Below are 15,660 nucleotides of genomic sequence, written 5' to 3' on the forward strand. Positions count from 1 at the left end.
ACCCCGCAAAAAAATTTTTTAGCCCCCCCCCCATATAAATATTTAGGCATATATATATATATATATATATATATATATATATATATATATATATATATATATATATATATATATATATATGTATATATATATATATATATATATATATATATATATATATATATATATATATATATATATATATATATATATATATATATATATATACTCAAACACAAAATACGAACAAGGAGGAAAGGAGGATACTTATTGCTGGCCTGTTCGTGTTTTGAGAAATACGTGGGGTTTTTTTTTTATATTGAAACAAATTACAACATCATGTCATGTGTGTAAGTTCATTAGTCTGTTATGTGAAAATCAGTTTTATATTATGTTTGCGGTAAGACCTCTAACAACATACCGGTCAAAAAGAATATAAAACATGAAAGCTTTCTGTAAATAATGGTGTCTCGTTTCATGTTTATTTTTATGTTGTTTTGTATTTATTTTATTAATTTTAAATACATTTTCTTTTTGTACAGTGTCATTCTTTAGTAAGTAATTTATAAACAAATAATAATAAAGAGAAGTAATTGCTTTTTAATTTATTTAGTACAAATCTATTAAAAAGAGGCTTATGAGCATCACTATTTAACTAAAAAAAAGGGAAATAAGTCATTGAAGTAGTTTGAACGTTTGCTTATCTTTGATAAGTTTGATTGACAGTGGTTTAAAAAAGAAGGAAAAATTATCGTGGGATGGTGTCTATAGAATAAAGATAATCCAACCGCAGCTACGGTAATCTTTTTTACAAAACAAACATTAAGTCAAAAATGCAAGAAATTTTTTTTTAACTATAATTTTTTTTTTATGGTCGGCCGTGGGCCCCTAAATGGTGTGGGCCCCCCCGCATTGCGGGGTCTGGCGGCACTGTAGTTCCGCCCCTGAATGTGGCGCAATGCGTACCGGTATGTTTTTAACACGGAAGTCTCGTGTTTGGATGGCAAGTGCGAGTTGGTGGGTGGACTCAGCTCTTATGGTTACCTGAATCGCGCTAGGTGAAGTAAAAGCAACCGGGAAATAATGCTGACCAATCTATCCTTTTACATACCGAAGTCACTTAAAATAAGTGAACTCTGCTGCAACTACTTAATTAACGGACCAACAGGGTTGAAAGGTAATTTCTTATACGTTAATTATCGTTTTATTTTTTTTTATGGTTCGTGCCTAAGACACATGGGGCAGAAGAAGCAGAGTTCATCTGACTCACCTCTTATAAAATTATATTTCCATAAACTTTACTCGAACAAAAAAAAACCGACTACAAATGAGAATTCAAGAAAATATTACGGTAGTATGTACCCTGCCAAATTCTCTAATACAGTGACCCCATTACACAGGAAACAGCTCTTAGTCTGTATGTACCCTGCCAAATGTCTCTAATACAGTGACCCCATTACACAGGAAACAGCTCTTAGTCTGTATGTACCCTGCCAAATGTCTCTAATACAGTGACCCCATTACACACAAACGTCTCTAACACAGTGACCCCATTACACACAAACGTCTCTAACACAGTGACCCCATTACACACAAACGTCTCTAACACAGTGACCTCATTACACAGGAAACAGCTCTTTGTATTTATGTTCCCTGCCAAATGTCTCTAATACAGTGACCCCATTACACACAAATGTCTCTAACACAGTGACCCCATTACACAGGAAACAGCTCTCAGTCTGGAATCACTTCCGGCCGTGTTCCGGGGCGTGCCGCTGTTGTTCTACAAGCAGGACGAGAACGAGGAGCGGGGTAACTGGCACGGAACCTGCGACTTCAACGTGTCGGTGCTGGGGTTTGCCGTGGGTCTGGACAACGTCTGGAGGTTAGTTGGGTCGACTTTATTTTAAGTTTGGCTTTTGTTAGATTTGGGCTGTTTTCCTTGTCGGCTTTCTTCAGTGTTGACCTTTTGTTCTTGTCGGCGTTTTGTTCGTATCGGCTTTTTTTCGTGTCGGTTTTTTGTCCGTGTCGACCTTTTTCATTTCGGTCTTTTGTCTGTTTCTGCCTTTCCCGCATCGGCCTTTTGTCGTGTCGGGTTTTTCCGCATCGGCCTTTTGCCCGTGTTGGATTTTTTTGATTAATTTAGAATTATTTTCTGCCATTGTCGCTGTTATGAATAGGGATTGGGTTAGGGTCATTGTTCAATTAAGGAGGTTCGAGATAAAGTTGGTGTTTGAGGTTTACAAACAGTTCTGATGGTAATTTTAGGTTAAATGTTATTACTCGAGCAAGATTTAGCATTGGGGCAGTAATATTTTCCTTGTTTTTGTTTTGTTTTCTTTTTTTTTTTTTTTTTTTTTTGGACGTCTTAATGCTTTTGTTGATAATTGTGTGAGCGATTACCTGTTGTCTAAGGATTTAATATACCACGATATGTTTATATTTGTTCAATTTTATTGTGCTTGTGAATCCTATTCTGATGATAGTTATGACATTGCTGTAGACTAACTTCCAACAAAACATAACAACAACACAGGCCGTATATTTCATTCTACCAACAGGTTCCCCTATCTGTGTTACCGTAACGGCGGCGGCGCCTTCCTCTTCCCTTACATTATCATGATGATCCTGGTGGGCCTGCCGCTGTTTTTCCTGGAGGCCGCCCTTGGACAGTACACCAGCTGTGGCGCTACAATGTGCTGGAACTTTGCTCCGCTCTTTAAAGGTAAATTTCAGTTAGCTATTTAAATTTTGCCCCGCTGTTTATAGGTAAAATTTTCGCAAGCACTTTAAAGGTAAACTTTGTGGCCTTTTTGAAGATAAACTTAGCTTATCTCTCTAAAGGTAAACTTTGCTCTGCTCTTTCAAGGTAAACGTACCTCCACTCTTTAAAGGTAAATTTTGCTCCGCTTTATAAAGGTAAACTTTTTCTTCTATTTAAAGGTAAACTGTGATCGCCTCTTTAAAATAAACTTAGCTCCACTCTCTAAAAGTAAACTTTGCTCCGCGCTTTAAAAGTAACGTTTGCTCCGCTTTAAGCCGCTGTTTAAAGATAAACATTGATCTGTTCTTTAAAGGTAATTTTTGCTCCTATTTAGAGGTAGACTTTGCTCCACTCTTTAATTGTAAACTTTGCTGCAGCTATGTAAAAGGGAATTAAGGTCACATCTACTAAAGTATGTTCGGAACCCAAATTTCCAACAACTACATATTTGTCTTAAAAACACAATACAATTGTTAGTACCTTAAACTGTACAAACCTAATATTAACTATAATACAATTTTAAACGCAACTTTTACTAAAGTGCTAACCAACTCGTCTAATTACTGGATGTTGTGGTCAGGTGTTGGTATCGCCATGGTGATGGTGTCAGCCATGACAGGAATCTACTACAACGTCCTACTCAGCTGGGCATTCCACTACCTCTTCGCCTCCTTCACCAGCGACCCGCCGTTTTTGAACTGCGACAACCCCTGGAACACGGAAGGTAAGCAAGTTTTCAAGGAGAAGCTATGTTACTAAAGTATTCCCCTATACCTACTGGTTGTCTGTTATTTGATTACTTTCTAAGACCAGCCACCACAAAAAAAATTGTATCCAGCAAGTATAATAGTATTTAATGAACGTGAATGTTGAAGTATTTAATGTGTGGACAAAAAAAATATTATATTTAGAATTTCTTGTCGCCATGAAAAAATATGCAAATGTCTAATAATTAGCGCTTTTAAAAAAAAAAAATGTATCCAATCCAGCGTTTATTTTTTTTTTTTTATTTCTTTTAAATCGTTTGATTTAGTATTGATGGACGATCTTTTGAACCAACATCCCGTGTTGCTGATTGGAGAAATTTTACACAAATCACTATTTTAAAATATATATATATATATATCTTCTATTTCTATTGCGATATCCATAAATGGTCTTCAAGCAATATTTTTAGGAAATTTCTTTAATTTTTGCTTAGCGTTAGGAATAGTGTATGATAAGTAATTCTAAAATCTGGGGTTTAAAGAAAGTCAAAGCCACTTAATGCATAAATTGACATGCCCTTTTCTGAACACTGCTCACAGACTGTAGTTTGAGATTACCCACAATGCAGTGCCAAGGTGTGAGTAAAACAATGGACGGACTGTGCAGGAGCTACAATGGTACAGAGGTCGGCATCTGGAATAAAACTCTCTTCGTCAACGTCACTGGGCGGAAACTGAAGTCTCCGTCTCAAGAATACTGGGAAAAGTAGGTCTTAACTTTCTAAGCAGTTGTTTTTTTCTTCTGGTACAACCTTTAAACATCTTTCCGAAATGTGTTCAACATCTAAAGCATTGTATTCTCCAAAGTCATTAACACCACCTAATTTTCGCCATGACTCTTTTTGAATATCCAACTCAAATGACTTATAAACACATCTATTATGCGTAACTATGACTTTCTTTGACTATTTCAGCTATTTCCCATGAGTTTTATTAACACATCTAACAGGTGTAGCTATGACTTTTAATGTCTTTTCCGTCATCCACGTGTAGCTAGGATTTACAATGCTGCTCATTCCCCCATAATTAGCTATGATTCAAATTAACCCTTCAGTCGCCAATGCGTAGTTATAACTCACGATGATTTTTTTCACTTATGTTAAGCTATGACTACATTGCCCATCCCGTTACTCATGTTCAACTAAGACCATTAATGATTCTTCCAACACACTGGGTAACTATGAATAACAAATGTCCCCTCCCGTCGCTTGTGCGTACCTATGTCTCCAACACATTGTGTAGCTATGACTTACAAATATGGACTCTCCCAACACATTGTGTAGCCATGTCTAACAAATATGGACTCTTCCAACACATTGTGTAGCCATGTCTAACAAATATGGACTCTTCCAACACACTGTGTAGAAATGACTAACAAATATGGACTCTTCCAACACATTGTGCAACTTTGACACTTCCAACACACCGTGTAGCGATGACTTCTCTGGAATATTCCAGCTCCGTGCTTGAGGTCAGTGAGGGTCTGGAACACATGGGCAGCCCCAAGTGGGACCTGGTCCTGTGTCTGATGTTAGCTTGGGCCGTGTGTTTCTTCTGTCTGATCAAGGGAATCAAAAGCACGGGCAAGGTGAGTACACCATTGGCTCACACTAAGTTTGTCTGAACACAAAGCTTGGGGTTAAAGGTTAAGACAAATAGTTTTTGTTTAGTTTTTTACATAAGTGTATATAAAAACAATGTTTTTTGTTAAGTTTTTCATTGTTAAATGTAAATCAAGCCAACTTTACCTCTAAATTTTGTAAAGATTTGACAGGCCTATATCAAAGAGTTGTAAACCTAAACATTGCTGGATATGGCTTTTATCTCATTATCCTTATCTGCCTATGTCTAACTGATTCTCCTATCTCTGACCACAGGTCGTGTATTTACAGCTCTCTGCCCCTATGTCCTGCTGATGTTACTGTCTCTGCCCCTATGCCTTACTTATCGTTCTCTCTCTGCCCACAGGTCGTGTATTTTACAGCCCTCTGCCCCTATGCCCTACTGATCATCCTTTATCTGCCTCTATGCCCTGCTGATTGTTCTATCTCTGCCCACAGGTTGTGTATTTTACAGCTCTCTGTCCCTATGTCCTGTTGATCATCCTGTTCCTCAGGGGTCTGACCCTAGAACACGCCTCCTACGGCATCTACTATTTTATCACGCCTTCTTTTGAAAGGCTAGGGGACGCAACGGTGAGTGAACATTTTGACCAAAACTAGAGATGTTATCTCCCTTGTAAATTATTTTTCTACATATCACATTCGCAGGTAAAAGAAAGTCCAAAAAGCGTATCATTTTTTGTGTGTTTGTCTTTCCAATCAAATCTTGCGATCGAAATTTCTGGCACTTCCCAGTTAGCTAGCGCGCTGAAATTTTCAGGGAAGCTTTCTTTTGGATGACCATTGAATATTCAATTGTTATTATTACTAAATTGATCAATGGAAACATTTTATTGAGCATTTTAGACCGCTATATAATCTATATATATAATTCTCCTCTGCTAGCCATTAGAAAAAAAACCAGCGACGCGTACCTCGCGCGCAGTGAAGCGAACGATCACATGTCGCCACAGGCTTAGGGGCAGAGAATTTAGCTTGAACCGAGTTTAAACTTACAGGAGGTAGGCCAGTTTGGGGGAGACGATATGGTCGAGTGGTTGGGCACACGATTGCTATCCCACTCGACACGGGTTCAAATCTATGTGTTCTAGTCAGTAACGTATTCAAACAACGAGTTTTTTACGAGTTGTCTTTTTACGAGTTGTCTTTTTACGAGTTGTCTTTTTACGAGTTGTCTTTTTACGAGTTGTCTTCGTTTACCCAAAAAAAGTGAAAAGATAAAATCGATAGCAAGATTTTAATGCAAACAAACAGACAAAGACTAAAAAGTAGAAAATAATAATCATTAAAAAAGTTTTAAAAAACCCACGTTTTCTGATTGAACTAAAAAGTAGAAAATAAATGCTATAGGCCCTACATCACAATAATGCAAGCGATCACTCTACTATAAGCGAGCAAAAACGTGGGGCGCCGTGATTTTCTTACAGTTTCTAATACTGTTGACTCTCTACAAGCTCCCTAATAAAAGTCAATAGTATTATCTAATCAATAGTAATATAACTTTTACTTCGGCGCCCCACGTTTTTGATCGCTTATAGTAGAGTGATCGCTTGCATTATTGTGATGTAGGGCCTATAGCATTTATTTTCTACTTTTTAGTTCAATCAGAAAACGTGGGTTTTTTAAAACTTTTTTAATGATTATTATTTATAATGAAATTGTTTTTTTCTGTGATTTTTTTTCTGTGATTTTATCAGTTTGACGCTAACTACTAATACTTGCGATCGCTCAATCAAAAACTGTGTTTTGTAATTTATGTTTTTTTATATTTCGAATTGCATTAAAATTGTTTTCTTTACGTTTTAATCCGAGGCATCACAATTTTGCTTATCGTGGAAACAAATGTATTATTTTTCTTCATCCAACTTACCTTGTATTTAATTATGAAACATGCCGGTACATTACCATTATAAATGTATCTATAAGTCTATAAGTTTACCAGTGTTCCTTCCAGACTTTTTTCTCCAAGAGTGGGGGGGGGGGTCACTTGAAATTCGGAGGGGGGGGGGGGGGGGCGAACTAAAATTTCCTGGGGGAGGGGGGGAGTACGGAAAGTGTTAAAAGTATAAAATCTATATTTTCTATATAAATTCCATTTCATTGGAGGGAGTGGGGCGGTAGACTTTCCTCTGGAAGAAACACTGAACTTAACTCTGAAGCGTTTAAAGAATTTCAATAAAACACTTATCGTCACCAGGCCTGGAAAGACGCCATCAACCAGATCTTCTTCTCTCTGGGCATTGCCGGCGGCAGCGTCATCTCCCTGGCCAGTTACAACCGGTTTCACAACAACATCGTCAGGTGAGTGACGTCATTACCAGAATCACGTGGTGGCTAAAAGTAGAAAACCAATCAGACCATTCGAGGCAAACCAACGCTGATAGTTCATCATTGGATAGTCTTAAACTTCTGATTTTTGTGATTGTTTAAATTTCATTTTTTTTTATTCAATTAATATTTTTTTTTTTAATTTAAAATTCTAAACTTTAAGCTTAACATATTTTAACTTTTTTTTTTAAAATTTAAAACTTATAAAATAAAATAAAACATCGGTTTTTCCCCCCATGTTTTATTGACTTTTAAATTTGTTTATATTTATTAGGTGTTCTAAACTTTTTTCCCCAGAGATTCCATCTTGGTAGCCTTTGGCGACACTATGACATGTATCCTTGGAGGGTTTGTTATTTTCTCTTACCTTGGCTACATCGCTGGTCAGCTGTCCGTCCATATAGAGGATGTCGCTGTCGATGGTAAGTCTCGATTGATTTTATTTACTTTTCTGTTGGTTTTTACATTGTCATTGTAAGATTCCGAACTGAGAATAGCGAGTAAAGATCTCTAAAATGTATATTTTTTAAATTGAGGTTGATCTTTAATAAGTTGTCTAAACTATGGTGTGTTTTGTATTATATCCGTCATCTTTTGGATAACTATGGGTTTAGGGGTTATTCATAAATGACGTCACAATTTTGGAATGTTTTAATCTCCTTCTCCCGCCTTCCTTTTTTTTTTGCCAGTATGTGTCATCGATTTTGGACGATCTTTTTTTTTAATTTGTGTGTAACTTAGGAATCAGCAATTTTTTTTTATCAAACCGCTATCATGAAAACTTTATGTACTGCATCATTTGTAGTTGGTTTAAAAGAACCATTCGGTCCATATTGTACAAGATGTTGGGTTGACCTTTGTCCTGTACCCTATATTATATTGTACATGTATTATTTCTGTATTTACCAGTTTTAGAAACGGCCTTTACCCTGTACCTTATATTATACTGTACATGTATTCTCTCTATAATATGTGTAGCACTGGCCTTTGTCTTTTGTCATGTACCCTGATATTATACCGTAATGCAGGGGTTCCCAACCTTTTTTTACTCTAGAGCACATTCTAAAATATCGGTAGGGTGGCGGGCACCACCTATTTTAAATCAACAAACTCCTTCCATAACTTGTCATTTCCCATAATTTATTTTATTTTTTTATAGTCATAATCAGTGGCGTAGCGAGGTCGAGGTGACACCCGATTCGGCACTTAATGGTGTCACCCCCCCCCCCCAGTGGCGACCTTTCCCAGGGACAAACTTTCAATTTTAGATTTGCACCCCCCCCCCCTCAAACTTTCGATTTGCACCCCCCCCCCCTCCCTCGAATTTTTCTCTATATATTTTGGTATTTTTTACCTTGGTGTCACCCCCCTAAATGGTGTCACCCGGTGCGGTCCGCCCCCCCCCCCCCCCGCTCCTTGCTACGCCTCTGGTCATAATGTATTAATAAATAATTTTAAAAAATGTTTCAAAAGAATAAAATTATTTGGCATTTTTTTCAAATTGCATACACACAGAGAATTGTATTTACAAAACGTAAATAATGCAGTCTGGCTCGCCGCTAGACAAGTTGGGACAAGTATCGAACATATTTAATAAACCTAGGCAGTCAAAAAAAAAATTAAAACTTTAACAAATGAATAAAAATAAATCATATTTTAAAATAATGTTTATGAAAAAAATTCTGTCTCTGTCGAAAAGTGAGAGGCGGGCACATACGAATCGTTCAGCGGGCGCCATGGCGCCCGCGGGCACAGGGTTGGGAACCCCTGCCGTAATGTTTCTCTCTATCAGGCGTAGGCTTTGTCCTGTACCTTGATATTATACCGTGATGTTTCTCTCTATATATATACCAGTTTTAGAGCTGACCTTTATCCTGTACCCTGATATTATACCATAATGTTTCACTCTCTACCAGGTGTAGGACTGGCCTTTGTCATGTACCCAGAAGCCATTTCTAACCTCCCACCAACGACTCTCTGGGCCATTCTGTTTTTTGTCACATTGTTGACACTCGGGCTGGACTCTCAGGTAACAAAATTGTTGTAGAATTATTTCTTTGGTGCCATACGACTTTTAAAGTCATCTTCTCCTAAATTGAAACTTAAATGTGTGATACATCGAAATTATTTTTTGTTTTGAATATAAGTGACTTATGTAGCTATTGCCTGATACATTACATATTAGCGTACGCTTTATACAATGAAAGGCTATGGAGAAGATAACTGTAGAGGATCGTGTAATGCAATAAAAAATATTTTTTTAAAGAATAAAGCTGTGTTACAAATGTCATTGTTTTTTCTTTAACTTGATATGCTTTGAACAACCAAAGTGTAGCATCGCTAGAATTTATTATAATTTTTTACATAATTTTATAATTTATTTTATAATTAATTTATTGAGTAGGCCTAAATTTTATAATTAATTTATAGTTCTATAATTTTTTGTAATTTTTATATACTCTTATCATTTATTTTATAATTAATTTTATTGATTATATTTTTAATTAATTTAAAGTTCTATAATTTATTGTAACTTTTTATACAATTTTATAATTTACTTTACAATTAATTTTATTGATTATATTTTAAAATTAATTTATAATTCTATAATTTATTGTAATTTTTTTTTTTGCTAGTTTAAAACATCATGACTTGCCAGTCTAATTTTGTTGACATATTTTCTTTGACCTCTGAACTCTGCAGTTTGTGATGATTGAAACAGTGCTGACAGGCGTCATTGACCAGTTCCCCATGTTACGTCACAAAAAGATGTACGTCATGGTGGTCATCTGTGTCGTGCTGTTCCTGTTTGGGCTACCCCTCACCTGCCCCGTGAGTACTTCTCTGCACGCTATGAGTGTCATGTTAGTGGGAGGGGTGGAGTGGGTTGACATTATTTCACATGAGAGTTATAGTTATGTATGTGGTTATGGGCGGAGTCAGTTTTAAATTTAGATTTTCTCGACATATTGCCTTTTACACAAGTTCAATGTCAAAGGCTAGCATAGCGTTTAATGTTTAAGATTGGTATCGTGGTAAATGGTTACGCTGGGTATCGTGGTAAGTGGTTACGCTGGGTATCATGGTAAGTGGTTACGCTGGGTATCGTGTTAAGTGATTACGCTGGGTATCGTGTTAAGTGATTACGCTGGGTATCGTGGTAAGTGGTTACGCTGGGTATCGTGTTGAGTGTTTACGCTGGGTATCGTATTAAGTTATTACGCTGGGTATCGTGTTAAGGGGTTACGCTGGGTATCGTGTTAAGTGATTACGATGGTATCGTGTTAAGTGATTACGCTGGGTATCGTGGTAAGTGGTTACGCTGGGTATCATGTTAAGTGATTACGCTGTGTATCGTGTTGAGTCAATATGCTGGGTATCGTGTTAGGTAACGATGGATAGTATCGTTTTACATTTTTCAGGTTGGTATCGCGTTAAATACGGGACGGCGTCGCCTCACGGTAGAGAGCTAGACCGCTAACAAAGGCGAATGGGCATAGTACTGACCACACCATCCCTTCACATGCCTAGTTCTCTAAAACAGATGAACTCTACTTCTTGAGCACGAACGGGAAAAGATTAGCGCGTTAAACGTTTAAGACTGGCATTGCGCTCATGTACATAGTTTACAGTTTTGACTAATATAATTTAATTTTTTTAAAGTTATTATCTTTTTTTTTCGTTTAGTACATATTTCAATTTGACCATTACACGATATTAACCAACATTCACAAATTATATTTCTCCGATTTTATTAACAAGGCTGGCGCCTACCTGCATTTTATTTTGCACTATTGCCAATTATAAAGCAGCCATTACAAGTTTCTATTATCTCCTCAACTAGAAGGTATCTACCTACATATTTTGTATTGCACTATTACCCATTATAAAGCAGCCGTTACAAGTTACAATAATCTCCTCTACTAAAGCCGTATCTAACTACATATTTTAATTGCACGATTACCCATTACAAAGCAGACATTACAAGTTTATATCATTTCCTCAACTACAAGGTATCTACCTACATATTTTGTATTGCATTTTTGCCCATTATAAAGCAGCCATTACTAGTTCCTATCATTTCCTCAACTAGGGTGGCATCTACCTACTGCAATTAATGGACAACTACGTTGGTGGTATGACTCTCTTCATTATAGCAGCATTCGAACTGGTGGCTGTGGTGTTTGTTTACGGTCAGTGCATCAAATATTTATAAAATCATTTTCTTAAATCAAAGTTGTATCTGATGGTATAGGGCTTGTAAATCTCGTTCTCTCTCGCTTAAATTTGAAGTCTCGTTTGCCTGGGAGAGATATGAATTTTCGAACCAAATTAATTGTTGTGAACTTTATTACGATTGATAACTAAAATCATGGCGGCTATTATTTCTAGGCCTCCATTCAAGATTTTAAAATACCAAGAGTAGGGCTACACAAAATGCAACAATTATAAACATTTTACTAATAATAGAGTCAAATTGAGTACCTAGGTCATTAATAATATTATATTAATATTTTATCTTTATTTAGGGCAACGTGTTACGTTTCTTATAAATAATCAGAATTTATCGCAGGCTATATTTTTCTTGAAGCTAGCCAACATATTGTAGTCTATCAATTTGATCTTTAGCATTGTTTATGTTTTTTTTAAATCATAGATGCAAGTTCGAAAACGAGAAGGTGGTAACCTACTTACAAGCCCTATTCTGCGTTTATACTGTATCGAAAATGAATATATCTCTAAGCCCTAAAATACTCGAATAGAATCGCTTGCAGGTTATACTGGCCTTTGGATTACACTTAATGAGAATGTACTAGTTGGTTGGAAGCCTGATGATGTGGAAATCGTTTTAACTGACTGAATGAAGACCACACGGGATAAACCACCGATGTCCACTTTTGTGCAATTTGTGAATTCGTGTCATATTCATGCAGTACTGGTGTATATCCATCACGTATAACGATATGAAAGCGTAAAACTACGCTTTCCCCTCAATATTTAGAATATTAAAATCATGCAACAATGGAACAGCAAAGAATCCCAAAAACAAAATCTCATTTTTCTCAGAAGAAGAAAACTGTGACAACGGTGGATTTTCCCCTGTGGTCTTCGAATAATTTTTCTTTATGCTAAATCTAGATGTCCCGCATGTCATGCAATTAATCTAATTTTAACACTTCTCTTGTATGTGTGGTTAATTAATCTAATTTTAACACTTCTCTTGTATGTGTGGTTAATTAATCTAATTTTACCACTTCTCTTGTATGTGTGGTTAATTAATCTAATTTTAACACTTCTCTTGTATGTGTGGTTAATTAATCTAATTTTAACACTTCTCTTGTATGTGTGGTTAATTAATCTAATTTTAACACTTCTCTTGTATGTGTGGTTAATTAATCTAATTTTAACACTTCTCTTGTATGTGTGGGTAATTAATTTAATTATGAAACTTCTGTTGTACGTGTAATTAATTAATTTAATTTTGCCACTTTTCTTGTATGTGTGGGTATTTTAATTTAATTTTGACACTTCTCTTTTATGTGTGGGTTATTTAATTTTGGCACTTCTGTTGTATGTGTGGTTAATTTTATTTTATTTTGTCATATCTTTGTATGTTTGGGTAATTGAATTTAATTTTCATTCTCCTATCGTATTTGTGGGTAATTTGATTTTGACACTTTGTTGTATGTGTAGTTAATTTAATGTTGACCTTTCTGTTGTATGTATGGGTAATTTAACTTTGACACTTCTGTTGTATGTATGGGTAATTTAACTTTGACACTTCTGTTGTATGTATGGGTAATTTAACTTTGACACTTCTATTGTATGTATGGGTAATTTAATTTAATTTTGACACTTCTGTTGTATGTGTGGGTAATTTAGTTTAGTTTTGTCACTTCTCTTGTATGCATTGGTAATTAAATTTAACTTTGACACTTCTGTTGTATGTATGGGTAATTTAACTTTGACACTTCTATTGTATGTATGGGTAATTTAATTTAATTTTGACACTTCTGTTGTATGTGTGGGTAATTTAGTTTAGTTTTGTCACTTCTCTTGTATGCATTGGTAATTAAATTTAACTTTGACACTTCTGTTGTATGTGTGGGTAATTTAACTTTGACCATTCTGTTGTATGTGTGGGTAATTTAACTTTGACACTTCTGCTGCAGGTGTGAACAGATTTTGTTTAGACATTCGTCTGATGACCAACTGCAATATTTTAATTTTCTGGAAGATCACGTGGTGTATCGTCAGTCCAATCACAATCGCTGTAAGTAGTTTTAGACCAATCACAATCGATGTAAGTAGCTTTAGACGAATCACAATCGTTGTAAATAGTTTTTTACGTCAAACTAAAATAAAAAATCCCTCTGTGTTTCAGTTTATCTTCATCTTCATCTTCGTCGACTACCACCAGTCTAGATACGACGATTACATTTACCCCAGATGGGCGGATGCCCTCGGCTGGGTCATGACCTTGGGTGCTGTCATGGCCATACCCTTGGTCATGGTCTACAAGATTTATAAGGCAAAAGACGGGAGTAATGTATTTCAGGTGAGTGGGGTGGTTTATAGGAACGCTTGATCAAAATAAGCCGGTCTTTGTGTAGTCACTCCAGCGTATAGGACTTTGTGAGAATCAAATTCAGTTTGAATAGACGTCGGTCGTTGGACTTTAAGGCAATCAAATTTTATTCAACTTCAGTTGTAACTTTTTCGGAAAATCAATTTTTGAAGAATTGTATGCTTCTTTCTTGATCATCCAACATAAGGAATTTAAAATTAGATTCGCGCTATATGTTTTTAGAGAATATGATCCCAAGGCACATGGAGTCGCCACAGCAAGCTCCCTCCACTTTTTTCAGTCTCCGACAATTAACCAGGCAGTCCCCCATGACAGTCCTGCCTCTGCCAGTTGCTTCCTGGCAGTCCCCCATGACAGTCCTGCCTCTGCCAGCTGCTTCCTCGCTGTGCGCCTCCAAGAGTCCCTTTACCTTCCTTGTTTTCTTTTTCCTTGAGGCATCCGCTTTAAATCCTTTCCTGTGATATCATCTTGATATTCAAATATTAGGCATGCTTATATTTTTACAAGCCTTTTGTTGGTTGTTCCAGAAAATTCGAATGCTCTGCACCCCGACCATCAGGTGGGGTCCGGCGTTGAAGAAACACAGGGTCAAGGTCGACTACGTGGACGACTTTCACGTGGAGCCGCACAAGAAACTGCCCAGCCTCTGGATCTACAAGACGCTGTTCCCGAATTATTTCGGAACCGCTGTCAAAGTAAGTCAATGTTTTAAGTAATGGTGCATAAGTAAATAATAAGTAATCAACCGTTTATTGTGGTCGTTGGGGTACCACAGAGTGTTGTGTCTAGGGCTAAGTGTCGCATAGCGGCGCCCACACTTCTCCATTCCTTACAACAGTCGGATGCCTCCATCAGGGAGGTTCGCATTGGTCACGTTGAACTTAATCTCGGAACTCTAGCACATACAGTGCTGATAAGTCAATCCCTCCATTCCTCCCTCGTCCTACGCATCACTTTTTCGACCCCCCCCCCCCCACAACCCCACCCCAAACTTGACTTTTTTCATATTTTATTTTAAACTCACCAAACGCACCCTAAGAAGCAATCGACGACCAAATTTTAATCAACTTATAACGTGACAAATAACCCTGATTAAGTAATCCTCAGTACGATCTTCTCCTCAGAGTAGCGGCCCTGCTTAGACCTAAAATTCAGCTACTTTCTCTTTATTTCTCTAGACTGAAGAGGTCCATACCGTGACATCGACTACCCCACCCCTCACACAAGAGGACACAGCGTCCAGTGAGACAACTAACACACGTATCAACCACCACTCCCGTGAGACTAACGTATAAGAGTTAGTAGTGGAGGTTCTACAAGTGTCTATATTTCTGTACATTATAATTCTATTGTCCTAAAGAAAGCATTATTTAAAAGCGTTATTTTAAAATTTGAAAAATATATCTGCTTGTACTTATTATTGATCAAGAACAAAAACATTTTGAATTTAAATAAAACTGAAATGTAAATAAACAGAGAGTTTGTAAAAAAAACACAAAGAATATACTTCAATTATTTATTTATTTATTATTATGATTGAATGGTTTCGTATAAATAAAGTTATATTATTCTATGCATCTAATATTAGCCCGAGTATGTGATATGTTCAAC

General features: G+C 36.5%; 1 protein-coding gene across 1 annotated transcript in view; it reads left to right on the plus strand.

Annotated features, from left to right (window-relative positions):
• Positions 1-15,344, plus strand: part of LOC131945971 (sodium- and chloride-dependent glycine transporter 1) — a 17,957-nt gene extending 2,613 nt beyond the window's left edge. The window contains exons 3-17 of the mRNA XM_059306605.1: positions 1,770-1,864; positions 2,541-2,704; positions 3,324-3,467; positions 4,051-4,216; positions 4,969-5,098; positions 5,571-5,705; positions 7,330-7,433; positions 7,758-7,882; positions 9,377-9,489; positions 10,164-10,292; positions 11,554-11,653; positions 13,634-13,734; positions 13,846-14,019; positions 14,577-14,744; positions 15,228-15,344. Of these exons, the coding sequence (XP_059162588.1) occupies positions 1,770-1,864; positions 2,541-2,704; positions 3,324-3,467; positions 4,051-4,216; positions 4,969-5,098; positions 5,571-5,705; positions 7,330-7,433; positions 7,758-7,882; positions 9,377-9,489; positions 10,164-10,292; positions 11,554-11,653; positions 13,634-13,734; positions 13,846-14,019; positions 14,577-14,744; positions 15,228-15,344 (1,965 nt within the window). The remainder of the gene's footprint in view (positions 1-1,769; positions 1,865-2,540; positions 2,705-3,323; positions 3,468-4,050; positions 4,217-4,968; positions 5,099-5,570; positions 5,706-7,329; positions 7,434-7,757; positions 7,883-9,376; positions 9,490-10,163; positions 10,293-11,553; positions 11,654-13,633; positions 13,735-13,845; positions 14,020-14,576; positions 14,745-15,227) is intronic.
• Positions 15,345-15,660: the final 316 nt, after the last annotated feature.

The sequence above is a fragment of the Physella acuta genome, unplaced genomic scaffold (assembly GCF_028476545.2).
Source record: "Physella acuta isolate Inbredline_101_S28 unplaced genomic scaffold, ASM2847654v3 ptg000542l, whole genome shotgun sequence".
Taxonomy (NCBI): Eukaryota; Metazoa; Mollusca; class Gastropoda; family Physidae; genus Physella; species Physella acuta.